This window comes from Oenanthe melanoleuca, chromosome 6 (genome assembly GCF_029582105.1).
Source record: "Oenanthe melanoleuca isolate GR-GAL-2019-014 chromosome 6, OMel1.0, whole genome shotgun sequence".
NCBI lineage: Eukaryota > Metazoa > Chordata > Aves > Passeriformes > Muscicapidae > Oenanthe > Oenanthe melanoleuca.
The window spans coordinates 11,027,809-11,053,775 of record NC_079340.1 but is presented as its reverse complement, the minus strand read 5'-3'; the positions used below and the strand labels follow the sequence as shown (position 1 = coordinate 11,053,775).

The 25,967-nt window shown below is 38.8% G+C and overlaps 1 protein-coding gene across 3 annotated transcripts in view; it reads left to right on the top strand.

Annotated features, from left to right (window-relative positions):
* RET (ret proto-oncogene) overlaps positions 1-25,967 on the top strand; it is a 107,288-nt gene that overhangs the window by 59,344 nt on the left and 21,977 nt on the right. For all 3 annotated transcript variants that reach the window (XM_056495059.1, XM_056495056.1, XM_056495057.1), the window contains exons 5-14: positions 10,254-10,502; positions 12,084-12,365; positions 12,808-13,049; positions 14,623-14,824; positions 15,287-15,486; positions 19,607-19,865; positions 21,041-21,166; positions 21,947-22,057; positions 24,601-24,720; positions 25,353-25,609. In XM_056495059.1, the coding sequence (XP_056351034.1) occupies positions 10,254-10,502; positions 12,084-12,365; positions 12,808-13,049; positions 14,623-14,824; positions 15,287-15,486; positions 19,607-19,865; positions 21,041-21,166; positions 21,947-22,057; positions 24,601-24,720; positions 25,353-25,609 (2,048 nt within the window). The remainder of the gene's footprint in view (positions 1-10,253; positions 10,503-12,083; positions 12,366-12,807; positions 13,050-14,622; positions 14,825-15,286; positions 15,487-19,606; positions 19,866-21,040; positions 21,167-21,946; positions 22,058-24,600; positions 24,721-25,352; positions 25,610-25,967) is intronic.

The following is a 25,967-nucleotide window of genomic DNA, read 5'->3' as shown; positions in this document are numbered from 1 at the left end:
CCTGCAAGTTGGAACTTTGATTTGAAATTTCCTGAGCCAGTTTTTTTTTTTAATCCCATGCAGCAGAGAATCCCAGGGGTTTAGTCCAGGAGATTGTTCTTTTTTCCATTTCTTGCCCTTTTTGCCACACTGACTTCACAAATTCTAGGAACATTTAGCTTTGGGCTGGAGTGCTGAACCTGTTGGCAGAGGAGATTTATGGAAGGAAGAATCCACCCTACTGTGTGCATATTCATGGTAGCTGTGGCATAGAAAGAAATCTGGAACTTGTAAAGGTTTGTATGTTGTCATCTCCTTTTGGAATGAAACATAACAGGTGTCATTAATGATAAAATGGGAATAGATAAGTGTATGCTATAAACTTAAGCTTTGTTAAGTTTTTATGATAAAAACCATCCAACCAGGTGGCTTTTGATTCCTGATGCAGGAAAACTGTTTATGTACCATGACTTTAAAACCCAGCTTGGTTTGTTGATGACAATGTTTCTGGTGTGTGTGGGGATTGTTTAAGGCACAGGTAAAGAAAGGCACTTCTTAACAGAGTCATCCAAATTTTTAATTTGCATTTCTGTGGTATTCAGTTGAAATCTGAACTTGTGTTTTCATTATATGTTACAGTCTACTAGCCTGTGAATATTGCTGCCTTGATCAGGAAAGAGGGGAAGCAGAGGAAATGAGGTTTCTTACTGACACTTAAATTTAAAACATGAGCTCTTGTTGAAATTGTGCAACAAGCACCTTTGCAGAAGAGTTGAAAAAGCAAAATGCCTTGATAAAATGTGCCTGGAGATACTGTGCTATAGCAAAACCTGATTACTTCTTTGTGACAGGAGATGTCACTGGAGGTGTTTTCAGCTCATGGACAGAGCAGAAAGCATCAGTTTCACCATCTGAGGAAAATGTAAATGTATCAGCTCTGTGTTTCAATATTCTTTTTGGGTTGGGCTGCCCAGGAGCTAATCGCTGAAGGATGATAGCACTTCCTTTGACTCTGGGTCTGTCACTTGCAGTTTGTTTATACATCAAAAATGTGTGATCAGAATGACTGCTCTGGTAGTCTGAGTTCAAAATAAATGTCAGCATCAAGGGCTATCTGTGTGCATCAGTGAAAGCCAGGACTCTGTGCAGACCTTGATGTAGAAGAAATAGCTAAAAGTTAAAGACACTAAGAAGTTACCCAACAGAGAAACTGAAGCATAGCAGCATTAGCAAAATCTTTATCAAAAGTGACTGTGTTTATCAGAGATACAAAGAATTGCTTCTCTTCTGTTGGCAGTGGAGAGTGTAAACGTGGGGCAAAATTTTAGCTGTTACAGTAAGAATGTTTGTAAAGTAAAAAAGGCGTTGAAATAGTTATGAAATATATTAATCAAATTCATTCCTTAATATTAATTGTGCATGTGCTTGCTTGGCAGTCTGTGGTGATTTGGCATGCCCTCTAGCAAGGGACTGGGCTGGAACCCAGAAGTTCACTTAAAGGAAAATAAAGTAAAATCCTGTAAAGCCCCTGCTATTCCAGATTTTACTGCTGCTTTTACTGTTGTTTCTTTTCTCTAGTTCGTTCCTGTCCTTGTCAGTGATGTGATGTAGTTCATGTCTGTCTCAGCCAGTACAGAAGAGCTGTCTGGAGCAGGCAGCAGTGCCCAGCACATATCAGTAGTGGTCTGTCGGCCCCTTTCCAAGCCTTGTCAATACAATTCTGCCCTTCTGCTGACAACATCTATGCTTTAAGACAACAGTTTAATGAGTAGCTACTGTGTGGTAATGACTGAAAGTCCCCAAAGGAAAAGTTCTGTTTTATTAAACAAGGATATTCACAGTTGGGTACTGAGGGTTCTTATCTGTTTTTTTTTTTTTCTTTTTTTTTCCTTTTTTTTTTATGATGGCAGGTGTGATACAGATTTTTATGAAATTATTTGGAAGCAGTCTGCCTTGTAAGAGCACTTAAGAAAATGTATTCTCTGCCAGAGTGTCTTAAGGAATTAGAGATTCAAGAAGTGAAGGTGTGTCTTAACACACCTAAAAATACACCAGTATTTTAATTCTTTGTATATGCATTAGAATGATAATAAAATATAAAAACAATAGGATAAGAGCGTGTGTTCTGCATTTGATTTCACAGATCGTCTAAAATATAATGATTAAACCAAAATGCTCTGTTAATTCAAGACAAAACTTTAAATAAATCAATAAACAAATAAGCTCACAGTTGCAGTGAGTTTTCACTTCCTGGACTGAAAAATTGAACTGCAGGCTCATAGCTCCCTTGAGTGTTTGGAAAGAGAATAGCAGCTCTTAATAGCAGAGCACTTTGCTGTGAGGGGTGGACGTTCATGTCATTACCATTTTTCTGGCAACTTTTCAACCACCAGCAGCAAAAGTTTTCATTGATTGCCTCCTGCTGTACAGCAGTAATTATACTGCTCTGTCTCTCTCTTCCATGAGCTGCAGGAATTAGAGAAAATAAGGGAAGCTAGAGATATTAGATAGGGATAAAACACAATTCAGGCTGAGGTATTTCCTATGTTACTACAAGATGTCTAGCTGGCTAATTTTTACACATCTGCACTAAATACAGAACATAGGTTTTGCAGTGCAACAGTGGAGAATCCAAAGTAAAAATTCAATCCAGATGCTGTAAAGTCATCCACTCCCTAGAAAATGAGAAGATTTTGCAGGCAACTTTTCTCTGAAAATCAGACTCCTCTTACCACAGCCCAGGTGCAGGGACACTGGTGTTGATCAAGACAATAATTAAACATTGTGCAATTATCCCAAATTGGTACTGTTATATTTGGTCAAAGTTCTGTTAATTGCTGCAGTCCAGTGATGCTGAGGGGAAAAGAAGCAATTTGTGAGAAATACTGGTACTTATTTCACCTGAGCATGTTTTCTCTCTGAAGGTGGCTTAGGCAGAGGAAATGGATGGAGGTGTTTGTGAACTGCACTGAGCTGTCACAAAGTGATCCCTTATGTCTGACTTCATCTATTTCTAATTGACAGGAAGACTTGTGTTCATTTTAGTGATGCAGAATCAAGTGCAGCTGGAGGAAGAGAAATGAAGAAATTTGAGCTTAAGTAGGAATGGAATGCAGGAGTTTGTGCATATACAAATCTTTATCATAAATCAACAGTTAATTGGTTTTCATTCATTTTCATGACTTGAGATTGTGAAAATGTTGTAATCTATATTTATTAAGGAATCAGCACAGTTATCTAAATCTGTATCTTATTATAGAAAATGTATTGTGATGCCAATATCCTTTTAACTAAGAGAATTAATTTAAACTTATTTGTCTTTGGCTTTAAGGATCTTTTTATCTTATCAAGTATGCTGAACACTTTCTGTAGATAAGTGTCCTGTGATTTATTTTTATGTTTTTATGAAACAAATATATTTAGTTGTCAGTACTTTGTTCTCCAAAGTGGTACTATAATGTTTACCTTTTGTATGAGCTCAGCACTGTTAGAGTAAATATATGTGAAAGCTAATTAAAGTATAACAAGGATGTAGAGCACTTGTATGTCTCTACATTATTAATTGAGGATTTTATTGTTTTGATACAAGTAGTGTAGCACAGTGTTTAGCACAGAACAGTAAGACACATCACTGGTCTTCTCTAGCCTCGCATTATCACAATCCTTTTGTACACAATACATAAACCCATTCTAGAAGGCACATGAGATCATATGCAGAGTAAATAAATTCTATTAAGTATTTATTAATGTAATTTGTGTTGGAATACAGTAGAGAGTTTCCTTGTCTTACATTCAGTTCTGTACTACTACAGAGCAAAATTACATCCAGGTATTCTCAAACAATTAAGCCATACTTTAAAGAAGAATATTTAATCACATAAATAAGGAAAAGCGGCAGAATCAGGATCTGAAGAATTTTCAGAAACCCCTGCAATCTCTCACAGAAGCTTTCCATACATATTAATTTCTACAAGGGATAGTTTAAGTTCTGCTAACACTGATATTCAGAACAGTGAAACATCAAAAATCAGTCTTTTTGCTAAAGTAATAAAAAGCCCAAAACAAACAACAGATCCTAAGAATACAAGAGGAAGGAAACTTCTATCCTTTGTGACAATTAAAGAGGTATTTTCTCAAACTTACCGAGAGGTATAGGCTCTGGAAGGAAAGTGTAGGCACAGGTTTGACCTTTGTCTGAACTCACAAGTGAAGCTTCAGCAGAGGTGCTGTCCTGTGTTCTCTGGTAGGTCCTGAACTGCACAGATTTTCCAGTTTTGAATTGAGACAAAAATGGTTCTCACAAACCAAAATTCATTTATTTTTGATAAATTTAGGGTCTGTCTTTGATCTGGACATTTTCTATATTTATGTTCAATATGCCTGATATAAGAAACAAACTTTCTTTTTGTTAGGTCCATCCTTCTGCTTTACTATGTCTTTCATAGTTTCCTGTACCAGAAAATCTTTCTCATTTGGTTGACTAGTGGAATATTTACTATATATATCTAATTCTATATTTGTATCTTTTATAATTATATGTTATATAATACTATATTTAATATAATGTCTGATACAATTTTTGTTTTGTACCTAATTTCTATATTTTCAGTCTAAAATTTGGAGTTATTTCCAACATGAGCGTGGGAATCTGGTGAGGAAAATCACAAGAGAGGCAATTAAGTTAAAGAAGAGCAGTTTAACAGATCTGGAGTATATTCCAGTTAAGGACTGTTTCTGCTTAGCATCACTTTGTAAGGACCTGTTCTCCCTGGAGGTATCATGTTCTGTGAAGCACATGTATTTCACTGAGGCTGCTGGTACTGATATTTATTCTGTTGTTCTGCAATAATTGTGCTACATATAAATGTACACCACAGGTGACATTCTGCAATGATCCAGCTCCATAAGTTTGACTACAGCCACTGTTAGAAAATTCTGGTATGAATCCCTACAGTGATCTTTCTCCAGTCCACTCTAACCTAGGCTCCAGAGGGGAAGCTTTGTGGCAAAATAGAGAAAATTTCATTTTCACTTTAGTAAAATTTCTTGTGTTCTTGGATTCATACCACATCTACAATTAGATTTACAATTTCTGTAGTGATCAGCTTAAAGGTGGCACATCTAAAAGCAAATAGCATCATGCTGCTGAGCTGTGTTAATGGCTGGTGCAGGCTGGCTCGTGCCTGACCACCTGCTCAGCCCATGACTGAATCCAAAGTGATGTTTCCAGCTTTGCTGGCCCATACTACTTTTCTGTCAAGCAACAGTGTTTTTCCTAAATTACAGACTTTTTGGTTTATGAGGGCAAGTTTATTTCCTAATTGTGTAGAGACTAGAAGGGAATTAAGTGGGCAAGTCCTTTAATTTAAAATACAAAAGTGTATTACTGGCCTTGTTCTCTGATGAATGGAACATTAGGTATATTAATACTAGTAATGGAACATAATGGATACTTGTCAGAAGTAAAGATGATTATTTCAGGAACACAAAACTAACCTTGACAGATAATTGCCTGTTGAAATCTGATGCTGTGCAACAAATGGAGGATTATTAACAACAGACTCCCATGTTCATCTGTTATATCATTAAATCCTGTATGTTACATTGACAGGGCCATCATTGCATTAAAAGCATCTCCTTTTTCTTGGAGATGCATGTCAATTCTGGATTAAAAATTTTCATTGCTTGGGGCTGTTCTGTTCTAAATAAATTGTTTTGTTGTCCTCCAAAATGCTGAGAAGCTCTTAAGGAAATTTTTTCAGATGTGGGTTATATAGGTGTATACTACTTGCTGAATGAAAAACAACCCTCATTTCCATTTTGCTGATTTTTTTTCCCTTTTATCTTTTTTTAAAAAATGAACTGGTCCTAGTGTTTTTAAATGCATGTTCATCTGGCAGGCACCTTGAAATCTGTGAAGATTTTCATTTACTGAACAAAAGTGTACTAACATGAACTAGTGAGAAGTTTGAAGGTAATAGACACTCAGGCTCTAGAGACAGTTTTCAATTACATGAATAATGAAATCCAAAATGACTTTAGCCAGTAATGTTATATTTCAGCCATTTGAATTTTTTAAATCAAGAGTGAACCTTTTGTTCAAATGTGTAGTGTAACTTAAACCAAGCAGTGGTCATTCAAACTTTTAATTTTGACTGTGAACTCCCTAAGACATCTGCTACTTCAAAACTGTTTGAAGTCAATAGTTGTATCTTGAAATATGGTTACAGACATTGTTTAAGAGAATGCCTTACAGTCAAGTCTTCCTCTATATCTAATAAAAAATTTCCTGCTCCTTCATTTTGTGACTAAAAACTTAAACTGTATTTTCTGTCATCAGAGTTGATATTAAGAATATAATGTTGCTGTAGTCAATTTAACAGTTTTTATCAAGAGCCATCCCCAAATGCTACTCAAGATGATAGTGACAAGCATAAAAAGCACTAAAAACATCTCAAGTTTTCCACAGCATATTCTGTACAGAAAAAAATCAATTTGTATCAAAAAAGGCATTATTTACCTAATCATTCATGACTGAAAAAAGCCACATGAAAAATTGCCTTATTTCAAAAGGCAATCATGAAGGCTTCAAAGTACATATAATCTCATTTCTGTACTCTCATTTTACCTGCTTTCTCTCCCTGAACTGGAAAACTGCTGTCATAACTGTATCTATTTCCTGTAGGAGTTATTAGTTAGTAGCATTACATCCGCTTAAACGTGATCACTTTTCTCTTCTGTGTGTTACTGATATGCTATTATCCCATAATATTGCTCATCCATCACAGGTTGCCATGTTTCCTGTGCTGGCTGTAGTATGGAGAGCTGAAGCATCCTCTAAAAAATGTTCACAGATGCCAGAATATTTTAATGATTCTGGGATGTTACAGTGCACAACCTTCTTGTGGTGCATTTCATTCAAGCTGGTAACATAAAATTTTTCTCCGCTTTTAATTCTTAAGCAAAAGCACTTTAACCATCAGTTTTGAATGTAACCATCTCAATTCCCCTTTATTTAAATGGCAGATTCATTAAAAACTCCATCTGGCTTCCATAGGAAGCTTGCACAAGTCCTTGGAAATGGATTATTTTTTTTTTCAGGACACAAGGAACTGTGGCCAGGATTAGAACCTCTTCCTCCTGCAGCATACTTGCCAGATGGCAGGTTTATTGAATCTGGTTTAAACTCACTAGGACTTAAGGGAATGAACACAGCTCTGAGAAGTGGGTGCTACATTTCTGCTTCAAAGGTCTCCTTTAAAATTAGCCCCCAAAGATTTCTATGCAGAGTGTGGTTGTGACCTGGGCAGTCTGTTGCTATCTCTCATCTCTTTCAGTGCTTGAGTCAGAATGACACAAACCACTTTAAAAAATCCCAAGTAATTTCACAGTATTGGGTGAATCTTGCTATGTGGCTAAATCAAATTTATATATATATATATATATATATATGTATATATATATATATATATTATGTAGTGTTGTAAAGTCTCTTAACTTCAAATACTTATTTTCTAAGTTAACAATGAAAATTTGACATATTCACTGGTGTCACTTAAAACTATCCTTGGGTATTGTCCTGAATATGAAAGTCTGCTCTGTACTAAAAACTAACACTTTTGATGGACAGAATTTAGTTTAGTAAGTTTTAGATTGGAATTGAGTAGAAAACTGCCACGTGTCTATTAAAATCACTTACAGAAGCTTTTTCTAATTTCTTGAAGTGACTTTGAAACATCTGAAATACATTACCAGCTAATTGGTGAATAAATGCTAAGTCATTTTATTAAGGAATCCTCTTCTCTTCAAAATACAAAGCATTGCTTTGCATTTCTGTTATTTACATAGAAATCAGATTTTTTATGTTGTAGGATTTTTTCCCTTTCTTTCTGACAATGGAGAAGACTCCTCCTGGGAACTGATGCCAAAGAACTTCAGAGAGTCTGCAGCATCAATATTAACCTTTTCTTTCAGATGCAGAGCAGTTGGGATGCTGACTCTGCTGAGATGCAGTTACATGCCAGGTTTCAGGCATTCAAGTGGCCATGTCTGTGTCATTATTTGTGTGCTGGGTTAAACACAACTGTACCTGCATGAAGTGTGAGCCCTCATTTGTAGGGCAAAGCATTTCCACATTAGCACACTTGTTTAAGATAAAGAAGCAAATAATTGCTACTCAAAATATTCCATTTTCTTCCCTTTCTAACTTCCTGTGTTGCACATTTCTATGTTTATGTATACTCTATATGTGCTCCTTCTTCTGGAGATGATTTAACTCTGCAGTGGTGCTGGTTGTTGTACTGCATGATTTGAGCACACAGGACTGTTCACCCCAGTCTTGGAAATTAGGAGATAACAGCTACTGTTGTGTAAGCCTCACTGGAATGCATTTGTGAGCTGAAAGTAATGTTTTAGTCTTGAGTAGTGAATTTTCAATGTTGAGTTTTTGGCTGAAGAAATGTTCATTGTTTTAAAATCAAGTTTTTACACAAAATACCTCAAAGGAGTCTATTTACTTTTACTGGGACTGGGCTTTGTGTTTGGATATCACCCTGTTCCTCTTGTTACTGAACCCATTTGTTAGGAGTTCTATCAGCACATATTCCCCAGCACATATTCTGTCAAAAAAGACAGAGAGACTGAAAAAAATATTTGAAATTTAATACAAATATTCAGGAATCGCATTTACAAAGAAGAGAGGGTGAGAGCGCCAGAATCAAAAGTAATAATTTTTTCCTGGACAGAGAATGTCAAGAGTTAATGCTTTTCTAAAACTCTCAAAAAGACTCTGGTTGGCTTCTCTTTGGATTAATTCCTTTGGAACAAATTCACCTGCCATATTACTTTACCACTTTATTCAGATATTGCAAAATATATGTAGGAAAAAAATAGTGGTCCTCTGTAAAGCTGATGGATGTAATTGCATCCAGGGACACAGATGATGTCATGAATCATTGCAAGGTACAATGGTTTCTGTGGTTTTTCTAAATGAAATTAGAGGTCTCTTGTTTACAGTTTGTTTGTGGTGCACTCCATTCAGTAGAACAGTGTATGGATCCCATACTAACACATAAATATGTGCTATAGCCTGATGCCATTTTGAAGGTGTTTTGGCATTATATCCCTAATTTTACTGCCACATTACCATCATTTCCAGTTGTATCTGTCTTGATTTAAGCTGAGAGAGCTTTGTGTTAGTGACATATGGAAGTTGTTATTGTTTACATTTGTTCAGCAGATGTGTGAGCTTTTTATATGCCTGACTCCTTATCAGTTGGATTAAATGATGCATAATTCTGCAGTATTCAAGTATTCTGTTGGATGAGAACAAGCACTGACTGTCAGTGCACATAAAGTCCAAGAGTGACAGTTCCAGTATTTCAGTTTGAGCAGTGAGCATCACTTTGTCACCTCCTTGCAAATCAAGCATTCCACTGGGATCACATTTGCAAGAAGTGAAATTGGAAGGGAAGCACTGCAGACAGGTAGAGAGGCCATTGCACAGTGACCTGCTGAGGTGGGGTCAGCTGAAGAAACAGGCACCAAGGGGCAGTTGAGCCCTGCTAGATGTAAATGCCTTCAGTGCCAGGGTGGGAAATGATCAGGTCAGTCACAGTCATTGTACTAAAAAAGAAATATACATTTCCCTTCTCTGTCACTTCTCAGCTTTCCCATCTGTCACATTTAAAATACTTAAATCACTTTCAGTATTTTTTTAAACAACTGCCATTTTCTGTACCAAAAGTATCATGCTGGCATGTTTAGATGGAGGGAGCCAAAAAGGCTGAGAGGGGTTTTACATAACCTGAGGAAAAGTGAGCCAGGCATAGATAAATTTGAGTGTTTTCTCTCAGCAGAGGGCATGTTTAAAGGCTTTGAAAGTGTGTGATATTCTTTGAATATCATCTGTGAGGTGATGGAATTGCAACTTAGTGGCAGATAGGAACTTAAGTAAAATTTGGCAAGCAGAGCTTCCTTAAGTGTTCATCTTAAACTGGGCCTTGTCTACAGCAAAGCAGTTTTGCTTTCAAAAAGCAGTTAATTTTGTAGTTGAACATAAGCAATATGTTTATATCATATTTTTGGTGGCTGTGTCCTTGGCTTCAATGAAATAAAGTTTTAATAAAGTGTTTATTTACACTAGATGGGGATCTGCCTTTTTCCACATCTTTTTCTAATGCTTCTTTACTTAGAGAACACATCTATTAAGAAAACACCAGTGCAAAAATCATTTGACTGGGCCTGCTTGTTCTCTTGTGTGCCTTCCTTTGCAGTGGCCCTGGGTCTGTACTTCCCCAGGAGGGAGTACTTGGAGAATGTGTACATTGATGAGCCAGCAGGAATGCCCCTCCTGCGCATCCATGCCCTGAAGGATTCACCTGAGGAAGTGGCCCACTTCCATCTGTGCCAGAATCTCATCATTTCTCGAGGAAGACATGAAAATAATTGGTTCCAAATCAAAGAAAAATCAGGAGTTCTCTACCTCAGCAAAAGCCTGGATAGAGAGGACTTTAACATGCTGTGTAAGTATGAGAAGACCAGCTTTTCTTCTTGAGGTATCTGTTCCTAAAGTTAAATATGTTCAGACAATGAGATTTCTCCATTGGAAGATGAGCATCAAAACTGGAAAATACACATCTGCCCTTTGGAAATGAGGAACCAGACCCCATGAAACCCATAGCAGTATGCCAAAGCAGATGTTGACCTGGGATAGATCCTGTTTGTCACACTGGGAACTCCAGTAGGGTGGGACAGTTGCATTACTGGAAGTATTTTTTCTGCATTTCACAGCTGTATAGGTCACAGCTTTACACTAAGATTTGCAGTTTGTTCATCTACTGGTGCAAGTGAGACCAGTTCCATTGTGTTAGGGATTTCCAGACAAATGCTGTGAGAGTGGTTCAAATTCCTATGTAAATGGTCCTTGAATTCTGGTGACATGGATTCACAAATCACATTTACACCAAAGAGCTCTTAGAAGAAATGGTTTATTGTACCTCTCTCCTTCTCTTGAGATTTGGCTTTGTTAGAGGAGCTTACCGTTGAACTACAAAAAATCATTTTCTCAGGTTTTTTCCTCTTCTTTTATTCTCTAGCAGTAAATTGGTTGTGGTGATTTTGATCTATGAGGAAATTAAGTATCATTAGATGGTGGAGGAGGAAATGGATGAGGAGTTAATGGCATACCACTGTGATCAGTTGCAGAAATTTTACTGTTGAAGAGAGTCTGTAGTTACTGTCTTTAGTTTGTAAGATCCATATATCAACACTACCTTTGGACTTAGATGCCTTGATGTTGAAATTTTCAACTTCAGACACTTAATGCTTTATTTTTGAAGTGCTGAGTGTTTGATAGTTCATCCATTTTTGGTACTTGTCATTCATGTATATCAAATATTTGTGCTGAACAAAGGAGGAATAGCTACTTAACACTCGGGAGCCTTGTTTTGTTCATACAGATCAAAGTGACCTGGAACTTCTTTTCAAGTGAGTTAGATCTATTACAGAGGTATTACTGTGCTGTCTGTAGTCAAGCCAAGGGAATCAAAACAAGGCTTGAGGATGTATTAGTAGATGCCACAGGTTGATTTTAACTTCTGTTTTATCTTCTGTCCCCCTCTTTATATTTCAAAATGATGAAGCAGTCTGTTCTCTGAACCTAGACAATTTGGTCCATACTGTGGGATGCTGTGACTGAAATGTTGGTCCTGGTATGGGTTTGTCATGAGTATCTGTTGCCATCTCATGCATTATTTTTCCTGTTTCCACCCTGCTCTGCTCTAGTCTCTTCAAAAAGCAATCCTGTCAAAGAGCTGATTACTGCCAGTGATGTGTTTTTATGTCAGTGTCTTACAGACACTGATTTTGCTTTTGAGATTCTATAATGCAAAGTTGGTGCCAAGCCCTATAGTGTCAGGCTTATTAAGGTTATATAGTGTCTGGATTATTAAGGTTTAAGGTGCCCCTGGCATATTGAAGAGTTGCTTTGCCATATAATATGATTAAAAGATCATTTATGGAATAATGGACTAGGGTAAAAATATAAGGAAAAGCTGGTTTGTCTTCTGTAAAATATTTCTTATGGTGATTTCTTCCTCCTGAAGCTGTTGGAAATTGGAAGCCATTACCCAAGGTGATGCTGTATGTCCACCCTTTCCAAGAGAAGGAATGTGACTCCACTACACGCACCACGGTTTTCCTCTCTTTGATCAATGGTACTGCACCAGCTTGCAGTTCCCTGTCAGCAAGGCAGCTTTGCTTCACAGAAATGGATCTCTCCTTTCACATCAAGGAGAATAAACCACCTGGTGTATTTCATCAGCTCCAGTTACCCTCTGTTCGTCATCTGTGTCAGAATCTCAGCATTTCCTACAAATTGATTGCAGGTAAAACTGGATCTGAGCCACTCATGTATTAGCGATAGATTCAAACAGCTGCATTGTTAAAAGATCTCTTTTGTAGTAGATCCTCTAGATTTTATTCTATAAAGGAAGTTCCTTTGCAAATCTAAACTGAGCTTGAATATTTTGTTTTTGAGATTTGCAGAACAAATGGGAAGGAGGACTATCCCCTTCCCTAAAGAGAAGATCGGTTTTAGAATTTTATATCTGCTAAAAGTAGACTAAGAATATCCTGAGCTTTAAATTGTGCTGCTTGAGAACTGTAGAATCTTCCAATATATTCCATGCTTCCTCCCTACCCCAGTATAACCACACAAGTTCCTTCTGTTTCACTTCTGAGTCTGCCTTGTTGTGCAGTCAGGATGTCCAAATGGATTCACTGACCCTGCAGTGGTTAGTGACTGTGCTGTGTGTGGTGTGCTTGCAGCTGAAGGCGTTCCCTTCCGCTACAACGGGAACTCCACGGCCGTGTGGGTGACGCAGCGCCTGGACCGCGAGGAGCGGGAGCGCTACGAGCTCATTGCCAAGTGCACCGTCAGGGAGGGGCTCCGGGAGATGCAGGTGGAGGTGCCTTTCCTGGTCAACGTGTTGGATGAAGATGACTCTCCTCCCTTCCTTCCCAATGGCACTGATACTGCAGAGGCTGTCGTGGAGTTCAACAGGAAAGAGGTAAAGTTGGTAATGTTCTGCTTTACTGTTGGGGAGGGAATAGAAAAATCTTATAAGTGCCTAGCAAGTAGTTCTGAAACAATAGATGAAATAGAGATGTTGGCATATTTTGATACAAATGCTGAAAACATACATGTGGAAGGCTTGAGGCCTCTTCCTTTGTTTAGATGATACCAAATGCCACAAATACCAAAGAACCAACAGACATCCTGTCCTAAGCCTGGCAGGAAAGGTCTGAAGATAAGGGTTACAGATAAGAAAGCCATAAAACATGGTAATTTAGTAGTTTCTATAGGTTGCATGCAAATATTAGGAAATTAGTATATTGTATTAGATTGGTTAATGAAAATCAGAATATTCATCATAGAAGAATACTTATTGTATTGTAAACAGGAAATTGCTCTCTTACCTCTCTCTCTAGCCCCCTTGCTCTTATCTCTTACTCTCCATGCTCTACACTCTGTCTTGCACCCACACCTTTATAATAAACTACAAACCTGAAGAACAGAAAATAGTAACCTCCTAAGTCTGTCCAGTGACCGTCCAGCCAACAATACAACCCCCACAGTTTACCTGTCCCTGAAGTGTGAGCACAGCAGTGGGAGGCAGGACTCCTGGGAAGCACCGTGTTCTGCTGGGGTAATGATCTTGGCAACAAGCCCATCGCCATGCTCTGCAGATCTGTGATTGTAAAATGCTGTTTGTAGGATTCCTCTGCCCCAAGTTATGTCTTACTCAGATCCCAAAGAAAGAGGGGTTTGGGTTAGTGTTTAAAGAGTGTGAAGAAATTTGAGTAATTTCCCAGGTCAGGATGGACAATTGCTGAGTCCATGGTCAGGAATTCTCTGGATCTCTGTGTAATGAGTTTGTTCTGCTTGTTACAGGGTTGCTTCTTCTAGGGTATTAAAATTGTGTTGTTAGAGCAGGTGTGTGTGTATCTGTCCCATACCTGCAAATCTGTGTAATGTATCAGGACTATATTCAGAACATTTATTAGGATGCAGTAGAAATAGTGGTTGACTTCTACAGACAATCCACTGCACCTGTGAAGTTTCTAGGATGTTAATGGTGAGCTCCAGGATCTTGTTTTAATGGTGTCCTCCCATTTTTCCCTTACATGCCAAGCTGATCTTTCAAGAGGTCTGAATCCCTGTGTGTCTTAGGTGCCCCTGCACACACCCCCCCCTTACTTCAGTAGAGAAGTACACATGTGGGTTCTTCTGTGGGAGCAATGACCCTTTATAAGTCAGTGAAGAGAATTCCTTTTTGGAGGGGGCATAAATGATGTGTATTTCATGAGAGAGCTTCTATTTCCTAATAACAAAATCTTTTGGTAGTCAGTTTTCCCTTCAAAGTACATTTTGATCATACTTGTGTCTGGAAGGGAAAAAACTGATTTTAGGAGTTTGCTGCCATCTCCTGACTAGAACAAGTCTTGACAAGACACCAATGAATACATTTGCCTGGGTTTCAGTGGAAGTTGTAAGGTCTTGTTTGACCTGTGTTTCAGTCTCCAAAACAGTTATCAGAAGAAGGCTTTGGGTCCTTCAGCAGTGCTATTTGTTGTTTCCAGGGCACTGTTATTTCCACGCTGACTGTGTACGATGCAGACACCACACCTATTTATCCCCTTGAAAGCAGCAGGAAGAAATACACAGGAACCATCATCACTGATGATCCCTGGATAAGTGAAACATTTCGTGTAGAGCACATCTTTGATGAAATCCACTTCAGCCCAAATGGCAGCCAAGTGAGGGGAACTCGGCACGAGTACAGTAAGGACTCTTTCTTCAAATAAAGGAGAACTTGCTTGTTAGTAGTTGACTGATAAGCTTTTGAATTTTTCTGATCATTTTCTAAGTATTGAGCCAAAAGAGCTGAGAAATTTCAAGTAAAGAAAACACTGAGTTTTAAATATGTACTGAAAAAGGAGCTTGTGCATCTCTGCAATAGGGAGTGTATGGAATGATAATGAATAAACTATAGGCAAGAGGTTTTGGTTGTAGGATTCTCAGCTTGGTAGGTAGAAGGGAAGAAGGCATCCCAAACATCTTGAATGGCAGAGAGCTTAACTCCATAAGAACATACTTCATATTTAACTTGCCTTCTATTTCCTGTTAGGAAACTTGGATGTGTATAATTAAATTTGGTGCATCTATTTTTGTTGGGCTTGCAACATTAAAAGATACATTTGCAGATAATGTGGGTTGCTAATAGACTAATCCTTTCCTTCACAGAACTGGTACTGAATAAAAGCATTTCAGTCACAGAGCATCGTTCCTTCCAGCTGGATGTTTTGGTGAATGATACAGAATTTCATGGCCCAGAAAGATCAGTGATACTTCATTTCAATGTCTCCATCCTCCCTGTCAGCATTCAGTTTTCAAACATAACTTACCAGTTCACAGTGAACAGAAATGCTGAACGCTTTGCACAGGTAAGAGCCATGATAATTATACCTCCCCTTTCTGGGGGAGCTTCAGATCTGGCTCACTGGGGCCAGATGCATTACAGTCCTCGTTGGTTTTAACTGTTTTCAGCAGAATCACTGAAAAGTGTCATATCAGTGTGGCTTTTGCTGGGTGTAGGAGGTGGAAGGTAGGCTAAGCACTACCTCTCTCACCACTTAATGACAGAGGAGGGGCCACACATGGAAGTACCAGTGGAGAGAAATAGTATGTTGTGGGCAGGAGGACTTGCAGCCATGAGTGGCTTAGGCATGAATAACTGCAACAATGTCAAGGGCAAAAAAAAGGAATTTGTCCAGCTATTGCAGTCTCACTATATTAATGGCTTTTCTTTAGGTAATGGCTAGTTAGTAATTATTGTGTTTCCTAATTTAACTCTTGTTTTAGCTTAATCACCACCATTGCCATTAATAATGCTTCCAGAGATACTTTCTAACAGGTTGACATTAATCAGATGAAAATGAAAATGTAATTCCTATGGAACATGTACATTAATAAAGAACTAGTTCAATATAATTAATATTATGAAAGTGAATATTAAAAACATCAGTGGTGAACCCTTTTGGGAGAGCTGCTGGAAAGCATATGCCTTGTAACTATTGTAGCAGAGAGGAGGACTGAGATTAAATACGTTCATCCCAATTGCAGAGAAAACCAATTCATTAGAAGAATTTTTAGGAAGAATTAAGTTTTATTAATCTTTTAGCCTCTGGCTAATTTCAAAAAGAAAGAAAAAGTGAAATTAGATATATTGCATGTTTTTACATCTAATCTGATGAAATACATTGCAGCTTGATAGCTCTTCAGAGTACAGAACAGGCTGTACGTGACCAATAAAAATTCTACTGCTCTGACAAGGGATATTTTGTCCACAGTCTGTAGTGAATATCCTAAATAAGAAAAAGGTACCAAGTGTGTTTATGTAGCAGCCTCACTACAAAAGCTACTCCTTTATGGCATTTAATGATGCCTTGTGGCTGCAATTTTTCAGTTTGCAGTCTGTTAGAAACTTCAGAGGATAGTCTTTTCTTTTTGTGCAGATCAAATTATTTTTGATGTTAGGTTTGAGGCTTTTCTAGCACCAGACTGTGAAAGCTTTATCTTTGCCTGTTGCCTGGGGATAGGGGGAAACCTGGGTTTCCCCCTATAAGAAATAATATCACAGGTGTGTAAGGTACTCATAGTCTAACCCTTGCATCTAGAACTCTTGTATTTGTGTCACAACATGACTGTAATTGAAACAAATGTGTGAATGTTTTTATGCATAGGTGTATCCATACAATATTTTGAATGAATGAGTTCCAGATTAAATTTGAGCAACCATGGTCATCTGTGCATACCCTGGATTTCTTGAACACTAGTTTTAAAATCTGGGAGTATGTGGCTTTTTTTAGTTTCAGGATGCAGAACCAAGAAAAGCCAGTTGATTTTTAAAGCTACTGGTGTTGAATATTGTCATGGGAGTCAAACATCTGAAAAGAAATTTTAGGGTCTTTGAAAACAGTGGCATTTCCCACTAATTGTGCAGTGTCACTGGGTGGCAGTAGTAGCAGGGAAAACTGTTCCTGGCAAGAGCTCCAGGTCTCTGGGAAGAGATCCTTCTCTTTGTGCTGCCTAAACACAGATTCACAAAGAGATTTTGTTCTGATTCTTGAGCAGTGAAGTGCAAAACTCATCCTGGCTCTGGAGATGGTGTTCTCAGTTAGTTAAAGTGTCATCCACTTACTTCTGAAACTGGGTTTGAATTTACAGTGTGCTCAGCTTGGAGCACAAGTCAGTGTAAGCAGTTTAGTCCCCAGCACTTCACATTATTAAAGCTGGCTGCATAATTAGCCCTGATGTGCCAGAGCAGTCAGGGAAAGTACTGGGCCAAATCAATATGAAGGCTGAACTGTCTCTTGCCCTAAGGAAAACACAGGAGCGTGAAGAAATTATTAACTGCTGGGCTGATGCCATTTGTCTATTTGAGCAGCTAAATGAATTGAGTAACAGAAGCACAGCCTGACAGTGCAGGCTTGCCCAGTGGCATTTAACTTATCAAAGGACTTAAAGCTCTATTGACATTTACTGAGACAAATGATGAATAACATTGGCTGAGATTTTTAGAGAGGTTATATGTCCAAATGTTCCTGGAATTCAATGAAGAGGAACAGTATCATTATCCAGACTTTATTAAACATTGGAACTTGAAAGATGGATTTTTCTGTTCTTATTTCTAATAATGGTATTTCTATGTTAACTGTTGAGAGTCTTGCAAATTTGTAGGTTCCTCTGTAAGCTGATGTTACACCTGACTCCCCTTTACCCTGATTACTTGGTATTACCCTCATGAGGAGGGAGAAGTAGTTGCTTTTACCTTTTTCCCCTGGAGTTGTGCTCTGCTGCACCTGAGAGCTGAGCTGGCTCCAGAACTTGTGAGGCAGAACAAAGTTACAAGGTTGGATTTTCTTTAGTGGAATCAGAAAAAAAAAGAAAGTCTGTCTTTCTCATAGAAATTTATAGCTTCTTTTCAATTTATACAGAGAAAGCAAAACTGGCCGACGTGCCAGGATGTTCTAAGGATAATCTGCCCTTCAGGGACCCTGAATTTATGGGATCTTCTCCAACCCCATTGAAGGAAATTGCTGTGATGAAAAAAGTGCCTGGAAGGAGCAGTTATGACAGAGCAGGCAGAAAGGGCAGTGTAGTTAAGGGTGGATTATCCCTGTGCTCTGCTCCTGCCTGGAAGGAGCAGTGTCCCAGCAGTGCAGGGTGCTGCCAGCTGTGGTCGGCACCAGCGCTGTGGTGACGCGCTTCTGGAAGGGACACGTCTAGACCTTGTGTCTAGACAGAGTTTATGAACAGTGGAAATGTTGTCTTCTTCCTGCCAGTCCCAGCATGTTGTGGAGAGGAGACAGCCAGAAAGAAATGGCCTTGCTTCTGATGGCTTTAATAGTCTGTGTTATCCTGCCACCTAAAATCCCAACAGGAGCAGTGCCAAATGAGCCATCAGTGATGTGAATGGGAATAAGTTAGATGTAGTGGGATTATCCTATAACAAAGCATGCTTCTAGAACTGTAAGGGCTTCCTCTCTGACTTTAAATAGTCCAGGTTCATGGGAAGAGGTCTTAGTACACAAAAACTTCATTGTTTTATGACATTCCTTAGTAAGAATGCTGAAACCAAGATGTACAGATATGCTTTTACCAGCAGTGGTGTTTCTTGAAAACATTTCTTAACTGCAGCATTTGAAAATAATCCATCACCAAGTTCCTTTCAATAACACCCCACCCTTCACATTGTGGTTTTCCCTGCAAAGAAAGCCAATGCCTCTGGGTCTGATGGAAATCCCACTCTTGTAAATGGAAAAAGCAAAGTGAGCTTTGGATCAGTTCCTGTAAGAACTGGACAGGAGATGGGCTTTACATTCCTGTGCTTCTTAGATGATGTGTTTTAGACTGAGGAGTGTTCTAGCCTAGATACCCTGGCACACAGAAGTTCAAATATGGCAAACCATATGGCAAAATATTTTCATTTTTAGATTAAAATGTTTTAAAATTGCAGATGGGAAACAATGAGGTTCTTATTCCTTTTAAGGCTGTCTTCTGGCCAGAAACTTTTTGACTGTAATATTTTAAAAATTATGTCATAGCAATTTCTGTTTTATTTGAAGAGAGTCTCAGCTTTGTTCATGCTGAGCTCTTCAATTTCTCAAAGACAACAAGAGTTTTTTTCAATGGTCAGCCTGGGATAGAGCAGAGATTGAACTCAAAGTTCCCCAAATCACAGGGTCTTGTTCTCACTGCGCACTGCTGACCATCAGCAGTAGGCACCAAATGCCACTGAGTCTGTGTCAAGGCTTTTTTCCATTTCCACTGCTAGTTTGAAGTACTGTTTTATGTCTCATTTTTACTGAGAGTAAATTGCATTTAAAGCATTTACATACTGCATTTATAGGAAGATAATAAATCTTTAAACCCCAAATAAACACTGAATTTAGCAAGGTTTAGTATGCTTTATTTTATTTCAGGTATTTTTTGAGAAGCACTAAATATTTTTTGTGTAGAGTTTTTTCCTGTCTGTGATTTCTTCTTGGTGTTTGAGCCTAGATAGGAAAGATCTGCATTGAAAACTGCATGAAATTCCGTGGTGTGAACATCACCTACAAGCTACTGTCCCCCAATGCCAGCTGCTACCCTGTCAGCATCCAGCAGGGCCGAGAAGACAAGTATGGGAGTCTCTATGTGAACGATTCCTCTGCGCTGCGCAGACCGGAGTGCAAGGAAATACAGTACACTGTGCAAGCCACCGACAAGCAGAGCAGGAAACACACCAAAACCCTCCTCACTGTTGTCCTGGAAGGGACTCGTAAGTACCCCAGTCAGAACCATTTATTTAGTAACAAGTGTCACCACTATGAGGCGATGCATTAGCAGGGTGATCTCTAAAATGATGGCATTGACAGTGAAAATGAGTCTGAGCTGCAAGATATGGATCGCAGAGTTTGCATTTTGAGGTTTTCTTTTATTTGTGTCTTCCTGTGTTAGCTATTTGTTTGAAGAACTAATGCACAGAAAGGTGGGATATTATATGCAATTCATAATGTCCATGATGACCTTTGATTTAGAAGAATCTTGAGAGTGTATGTGTGTGACCTTTATTTTGTATTTCTCATATTCCTGTGGAAGAAGAAAAAGTGTCTATAGGTATATGTGTGTGTGTGTATCTATCTATTTGAAGAAAGAACTGTATGGTCTGAGTATATTTGGTCACTGATTTTTCTCCTCCCTTCTGTCTATTTTTTACTATTTTTTAAAATAATTTTCTTAGCATTCATGTAGCAATCACACCGAATTCAATTACTTAAGGGCAGTGTGATGACCCACCCTTATGGGGAAGGAAGCTAGAAATATTCTGTTACACCCACAGAAGAGGATTTCACTGGAAACATGCTCATTTCTTTGCAAACTATATTGCATTTTATGCAAAACCATACAATTGTACCTGATAAACACCTCTGTTACATTTTATCAGATCAGAACTCCTATGCTGAGAGCAAAAGGGTTGAATAAAAAGAAACAAAAACATGCAGTGGACTTTTCTTTTTGTCCAAGTCTTATATTGTCTGAAAACACACATTTCTAGCTGGTGCTCTTTGGGTTACTACTCTGCTAACCCAAGAACTAAGTATTTTCCCCTAATTAAACTTTCTGTATGAAGCTATAAGTATTTGTGTTCTCCATTCTTCTGTTATCATATGTTTGCACATATCTATAGTTCTGGGCAATGACAGTGCTGTCAAGCAGACATAACCATGCCTTCATGATCTTGCTGTTTATCTTTTATTTCACAGAAAAGGACCACGTGGGCTTTTTTTTTAATTGTTCTCTAAGTTTACTGATAATTGGGTCAGTCAGTTTTCAGTCTTTCATTGCTTTCTTCATCTTTCTTTCCTTCCTATCTATCCCTAAAAACAGAGTTTTCCTGTTTTGAGCTGACCTGCTTGTGTGTTCATTTCCCTTGTCCTGAATTTTTCCCAACAGTTTTAAAAAAAGAAGAGGACTGCCCTGACTCTTGTGCTATAAGTAAGCACCGTGGTGAATGTGAAGAGTGTGGTGGCCTGGGAGTGTTAACAGGAAGATGCCAGTGGAGACAGGGGAGTGGGAAAGGTACATTTATGTTGTGTGAAGTCAAACTTCTGTTTAGTTGTAATTGTGCATTTGACTTCCCTAGATACAAACTGATTTATCCTGTCTGGGAAACATGGTATGTTAAACTACACAGAAGCTGGAGCTAAAAAAAATAATGATAATACCCATATGAAGTATGCATTTAAAAGGAAAATGAGGTGAAGTTAGAAGAATCATTCTATATTTTGTCCCTGGTGATGCTGAACATGATACATACACCAGCAGGTAGAGAGCTGGGCTTGCAGCAGTGTGACTGGAGCAGGTACACCCAGCAGATAGTGAGCACAAAGCACTTTTCTGTTATCTGTAGCTCAGATCTGACAGCACTTGACTCTTCAGAACAATGATTCTGTGTTGTACATTCTGTGTCTGTGTCCATTCAAACTGCATAAGTGTCGTACATTCTCTGCAACCACTTGGAACCCCTGTATTCAAGTGGGTGAAATTGTGTAGAGAAATCCTGTGAAAGCTGCTCTTCAGTCTCAAAAGTGGTCAGCCAGCTCTTTTTCCAGCAGTGTTCACAGTAACTGCAAGTGACGTGATCAGTGAGCTGTCAAAAGCAGACAAGGTAGCAAAAAATGGTTTCTTCCAGTTGCCTTTATCTGTTGTCTTGCCTGTTACTTTAGCAGGTGTTTGTAGTCACAGATGTTCATTTTAAAAGGCACCATAACGTGTGCTTTGGAGCGTTAGTGTGCCCTGAGACCCTGCAATGAACTTTCCTTCCTCGTGGTATTAGTGCAGCTGTTTCTGTGTTACCAGGGATCACCACAAACTATTCCACGTGCACCCCGAGCATCAAGACTTGTCCGGACGGCGTCTGCGATGCGGTGGAGGGCAGAGACCCGGCCGTGTGCCCCCAGGACTGCACAAGTAGGAATGGTTTAGGATGGGCTTCTCTGTTTCACCTCTCACCACTTCTCAAATGCCACTTTCCCAAGTGCAGATGCTTTTACAAGCTCAACAGATCTGCATTGTCACACTTGCATTGGAATCATGGAAGCAAGTTAAGGTTGTGGGGATTAATCTTGACCTTTTTTGGGCCAGGCAGGTGACACCCATTGGCTGACTGATGGAGGGATAAGGTTTTCTCAGTAATTCCCATTCTGCTCCCTGTTCATTCACAGGTGGTGTTTTTCAGTGGAGGTACTTGCTGAAGAGCTATAGGTTCTAGGCACGTTAATGCCCCACTTCCTAACTCAAGTACAGTATGATAGGAACCATGCCTATTTGAACTCCTGGGTAAATAAGCAAGAAGCAAAAAATTTCCATTTAAAATAAATGTGTTTACAAAAGATCATCTGGAGAAATGGACCTGCTCTTTTCTGACAGGTGGCCACCAGGATGATCCTATGCCTTACCTGTTTGAAGATCCAGGCAGAGACTCATATGAGCAGAATTTGTGAAGGAAGAATTGAAATTCATTTGTGTTGGTTCTTTTTACTTGAGCATATATTTCTACATTCCACTCATATACCTGTGAATATCTGCAAGTTCACAACTCACCTTGAAGATATACAGGGTAGAAAAAACAGTGTAGTTCTCTTGAGCAATTTCCATCTTCTGTGAAATGATAATTTTTAGGTGGATTTTATCTGACAGTCTAATTCAGGAATAAAGACATACATGGTTCTTGAATGCTTCTTCTGACTCTGACATCATGTACTACAAGTTCAGATATTGAAATGGAGTCTTAGAGGAACTAGCATTTTCTTACAGGTTGGGACTTAATGTTCTTCTATAAAATTAATTACTAAAGAGGCTTCTTAGTATTTCTTATGTGCAAGAATGGATTGTGTATTGTAAATTAGTGTTATCAGATAATTATTCCATCAGAGTGCATAAAAACAATCCCTTAAGTGGCAGAAATGCTTGAAGGAAATGCAAGTAACTTCTCTAATTATCTGAAAAGAATTCTTTATTGGTAATAATTGCAATAATTTGTCATTTTGAAAGTGGAAATATTTGTGCCAGGGGCTGCAACACTAAAATATGTACAACATGTGCAACATCAAATGCTTTGCTCAACAGAAATGTTGTCTTACTGGATAATAAGCAGGCAAGTAAGACAAGCTTTCAGGATGTTATGCATGCCCTTTTAACACCTGAGTTGAATAATTGTGTTCATGACTTGACACAATTGGGAACTGGGCTGGTGCCCAAAACCAGTGTACTTGCAGACAAAAAAAATGAATGTGTTCTGGGAGCTCAGAGCTGCAGGAGTACCATTTTATCAGCTCTCACTGGCAGGGGACATTTCTTTGGGAATGGCAAACAATAAATAGGCCAAGATGTTAAGATCAAGGATATTCTTTAAGTACAGACAGTTGTGAAAATACTTACTTTTGCAATTCATTTGTCATTATGATGGCTATGTCCTTGAGTCCCAAAATTGCCTTCTCACAGTAACACTATGAATATTACATTCAAGGGCACTCAGCTGAAGCAGCTGCTGCTGTGGCTGTGCCTATCAAATAGAGGCAATCTAATTGCATTCTGAGCAAGAGATTTTAATGTAGTAAGCAACTGCTCAAGAGCAGGTTAGGTAGGGCTGGCTCATTCCCTGCTTTCCTCTTCTTCAAGGCCTTCAAACATAGGCAGATATAGATAAATACATAGGATTTTCTGTGGCAAATGGAAACTTTATTTCATCACCTCTTCATGATGGAGGAAGTTGGCTGGGGAGAGGCAGAGAGCATAATGAGGAATTTCTGGGAACACCTATGCTTTTAAGTGTCAGCTCAGAGGGCAGTGACTCAGCAGTCTCTTCCAAAATTAACCACCTGAGCTGTCTGTAAAATGCTGTTTGTGATTAAGGCAGTTTAAAGATAAAAAAATGTGACTACTGTTGGTAATTTTTATAAAATATACAGAAAAAATATTTACGTGGAAATGCAGTTGCTGTTACTCTGCCTGAAGGACTACTTGAAATTAAGGATATCAGTTTCTGCTCTTCTTTTTGTAATATTAAAGAATGCATTTTTAGATAGTGAGATTCATTTTTTTATCACTTGCACTTGGCATTTACTCTTAGTGCTTTGACTAGCCTGTCATGTGGCATTTTGCAGAGGTGGTTGAGTGTTGTTACCTCCATTTGACAGTGGAACAAATGACACCAGAACAGTAGGCTTACTTTTCCAAGGTAAGGGGAAATTGGCATCAGAAGCAGGAACAGAACTCGGTAACTGCTAAGGAGGACTAATATTTAAACAGTGCAAGGTTCCCCCATTTCAGGACCTCAGAGATTTCAGAATTTAGAGTCTTCCATCTCCCTCAGGAGTCCCTGCAATTGTCCCTGCACTGTGTTGCCTGGTCATATTTCAGATCCATACTGGGGTAAATCCATGGAAAACTGAGCCTTTTTTTTCCCTTTATCTACATGCAAGAATCTTAGCCTATTGTCTGTATTTGATTAGGTGGAAACATTATTGGTGGCCATGGGAAGGGCATTGGAAATCTTGGAATTAAGTCAGGACATGGGATTTGTTACTGCTTCCCAAGACAGAACTGTTACTGTGAGAAGGATGATATCAAAGGTAAGTCTCTCTGCTGTTCTCATAGTAATATTTTTCTCTATACATATCATGTGTACATACAGAACAGTCTACACTTACAGCTGGGTTAATAAATCATATCTTTGGTCAGAGACTGCTAATGCAGAACTAGTGAGGAACTGGCACCGTGGCATCCACTATGGAGCCTGAAAATTTCCAGAGTGGGTTATTTATAGCTTTGGCTAAGGATTCTTTTTTATTCATTACTACTTGACAAACAAGTCGGTCATCCTTTGATATCCAGCAGCATTTGCATTTCAGTGAGACTTACCTGATATTTGCAGAGGCAGCTTGGAGAATTAGAATAATGATTTATATTACTTTCAAGTAATTCCAACTTCCTGATAATTTCTGAAAAATCTCAGCTTCAAAATGTCAGAGATAACCATCACCCATGGTGTTAGCAGGAGGAGTGCATTACATTTTCTCTTGACCTTTGTTTAAACAGAAAAGCTTTGTGCAGTTGTTTGAAGCAGATAATGGTTATTTTAAATTGTTTTTATTTTGGCTAAAAATAAACAGAGCATGAAGTAGTTCACATCTTTAAAGCTGAATTATTATGCAGAAGTAAGAGACCACAAGGAAAGTTCTAAGAAGCTCTTCTTGGTCCACAGAGCAACTGTGTGATGACCTGTGCAAGACTGTGATCACGGGGGCAGTGGTGCTGTGCTTTGTCATGTCGGTGCTGGTTTCCTACTACTGCATCCACCGGTACCACAAGAACGCCCCGAAGGCGCCCATCGCCTCTGCGGAAATGACCTTCCGGCGCCCGGCGCAGTCCTACCCCATCAGCTACTCCTCCAGCAACGTCCGCCGCCCCTCCCTGGACTCCATGGAGAACCAGGTCTCTGTGGACACCTTCAAAATACCTGTAAGCCTGATGCCCTTTTCATCCTCTGGTTTGGTGTCAGCCTTGTTTACACCTGCAGGCATTACAGGAATGCAGTCCACTCATGGAAACACCCATTACCTTCAAATAACAGCACTGGCAGTCAGGTGCACTGAAGATACTTCTTGAGTAATTAGATAAACATTTTAATTTCTCTATAAGGCAGAGCAAATTATATTCTTCCTGTGTTCTTCCTTTTTTGTTATGCTTTAATACACTGTAACATTTTAGGTCTAATTTAAGCTGATGATTTTTACTAATGTAACTGCATATGACAGTGCTGTGGTTTTGCTTTTAACACTGTCCAGATAAGTACTAATGACCAGCAGGTTTGTACTCT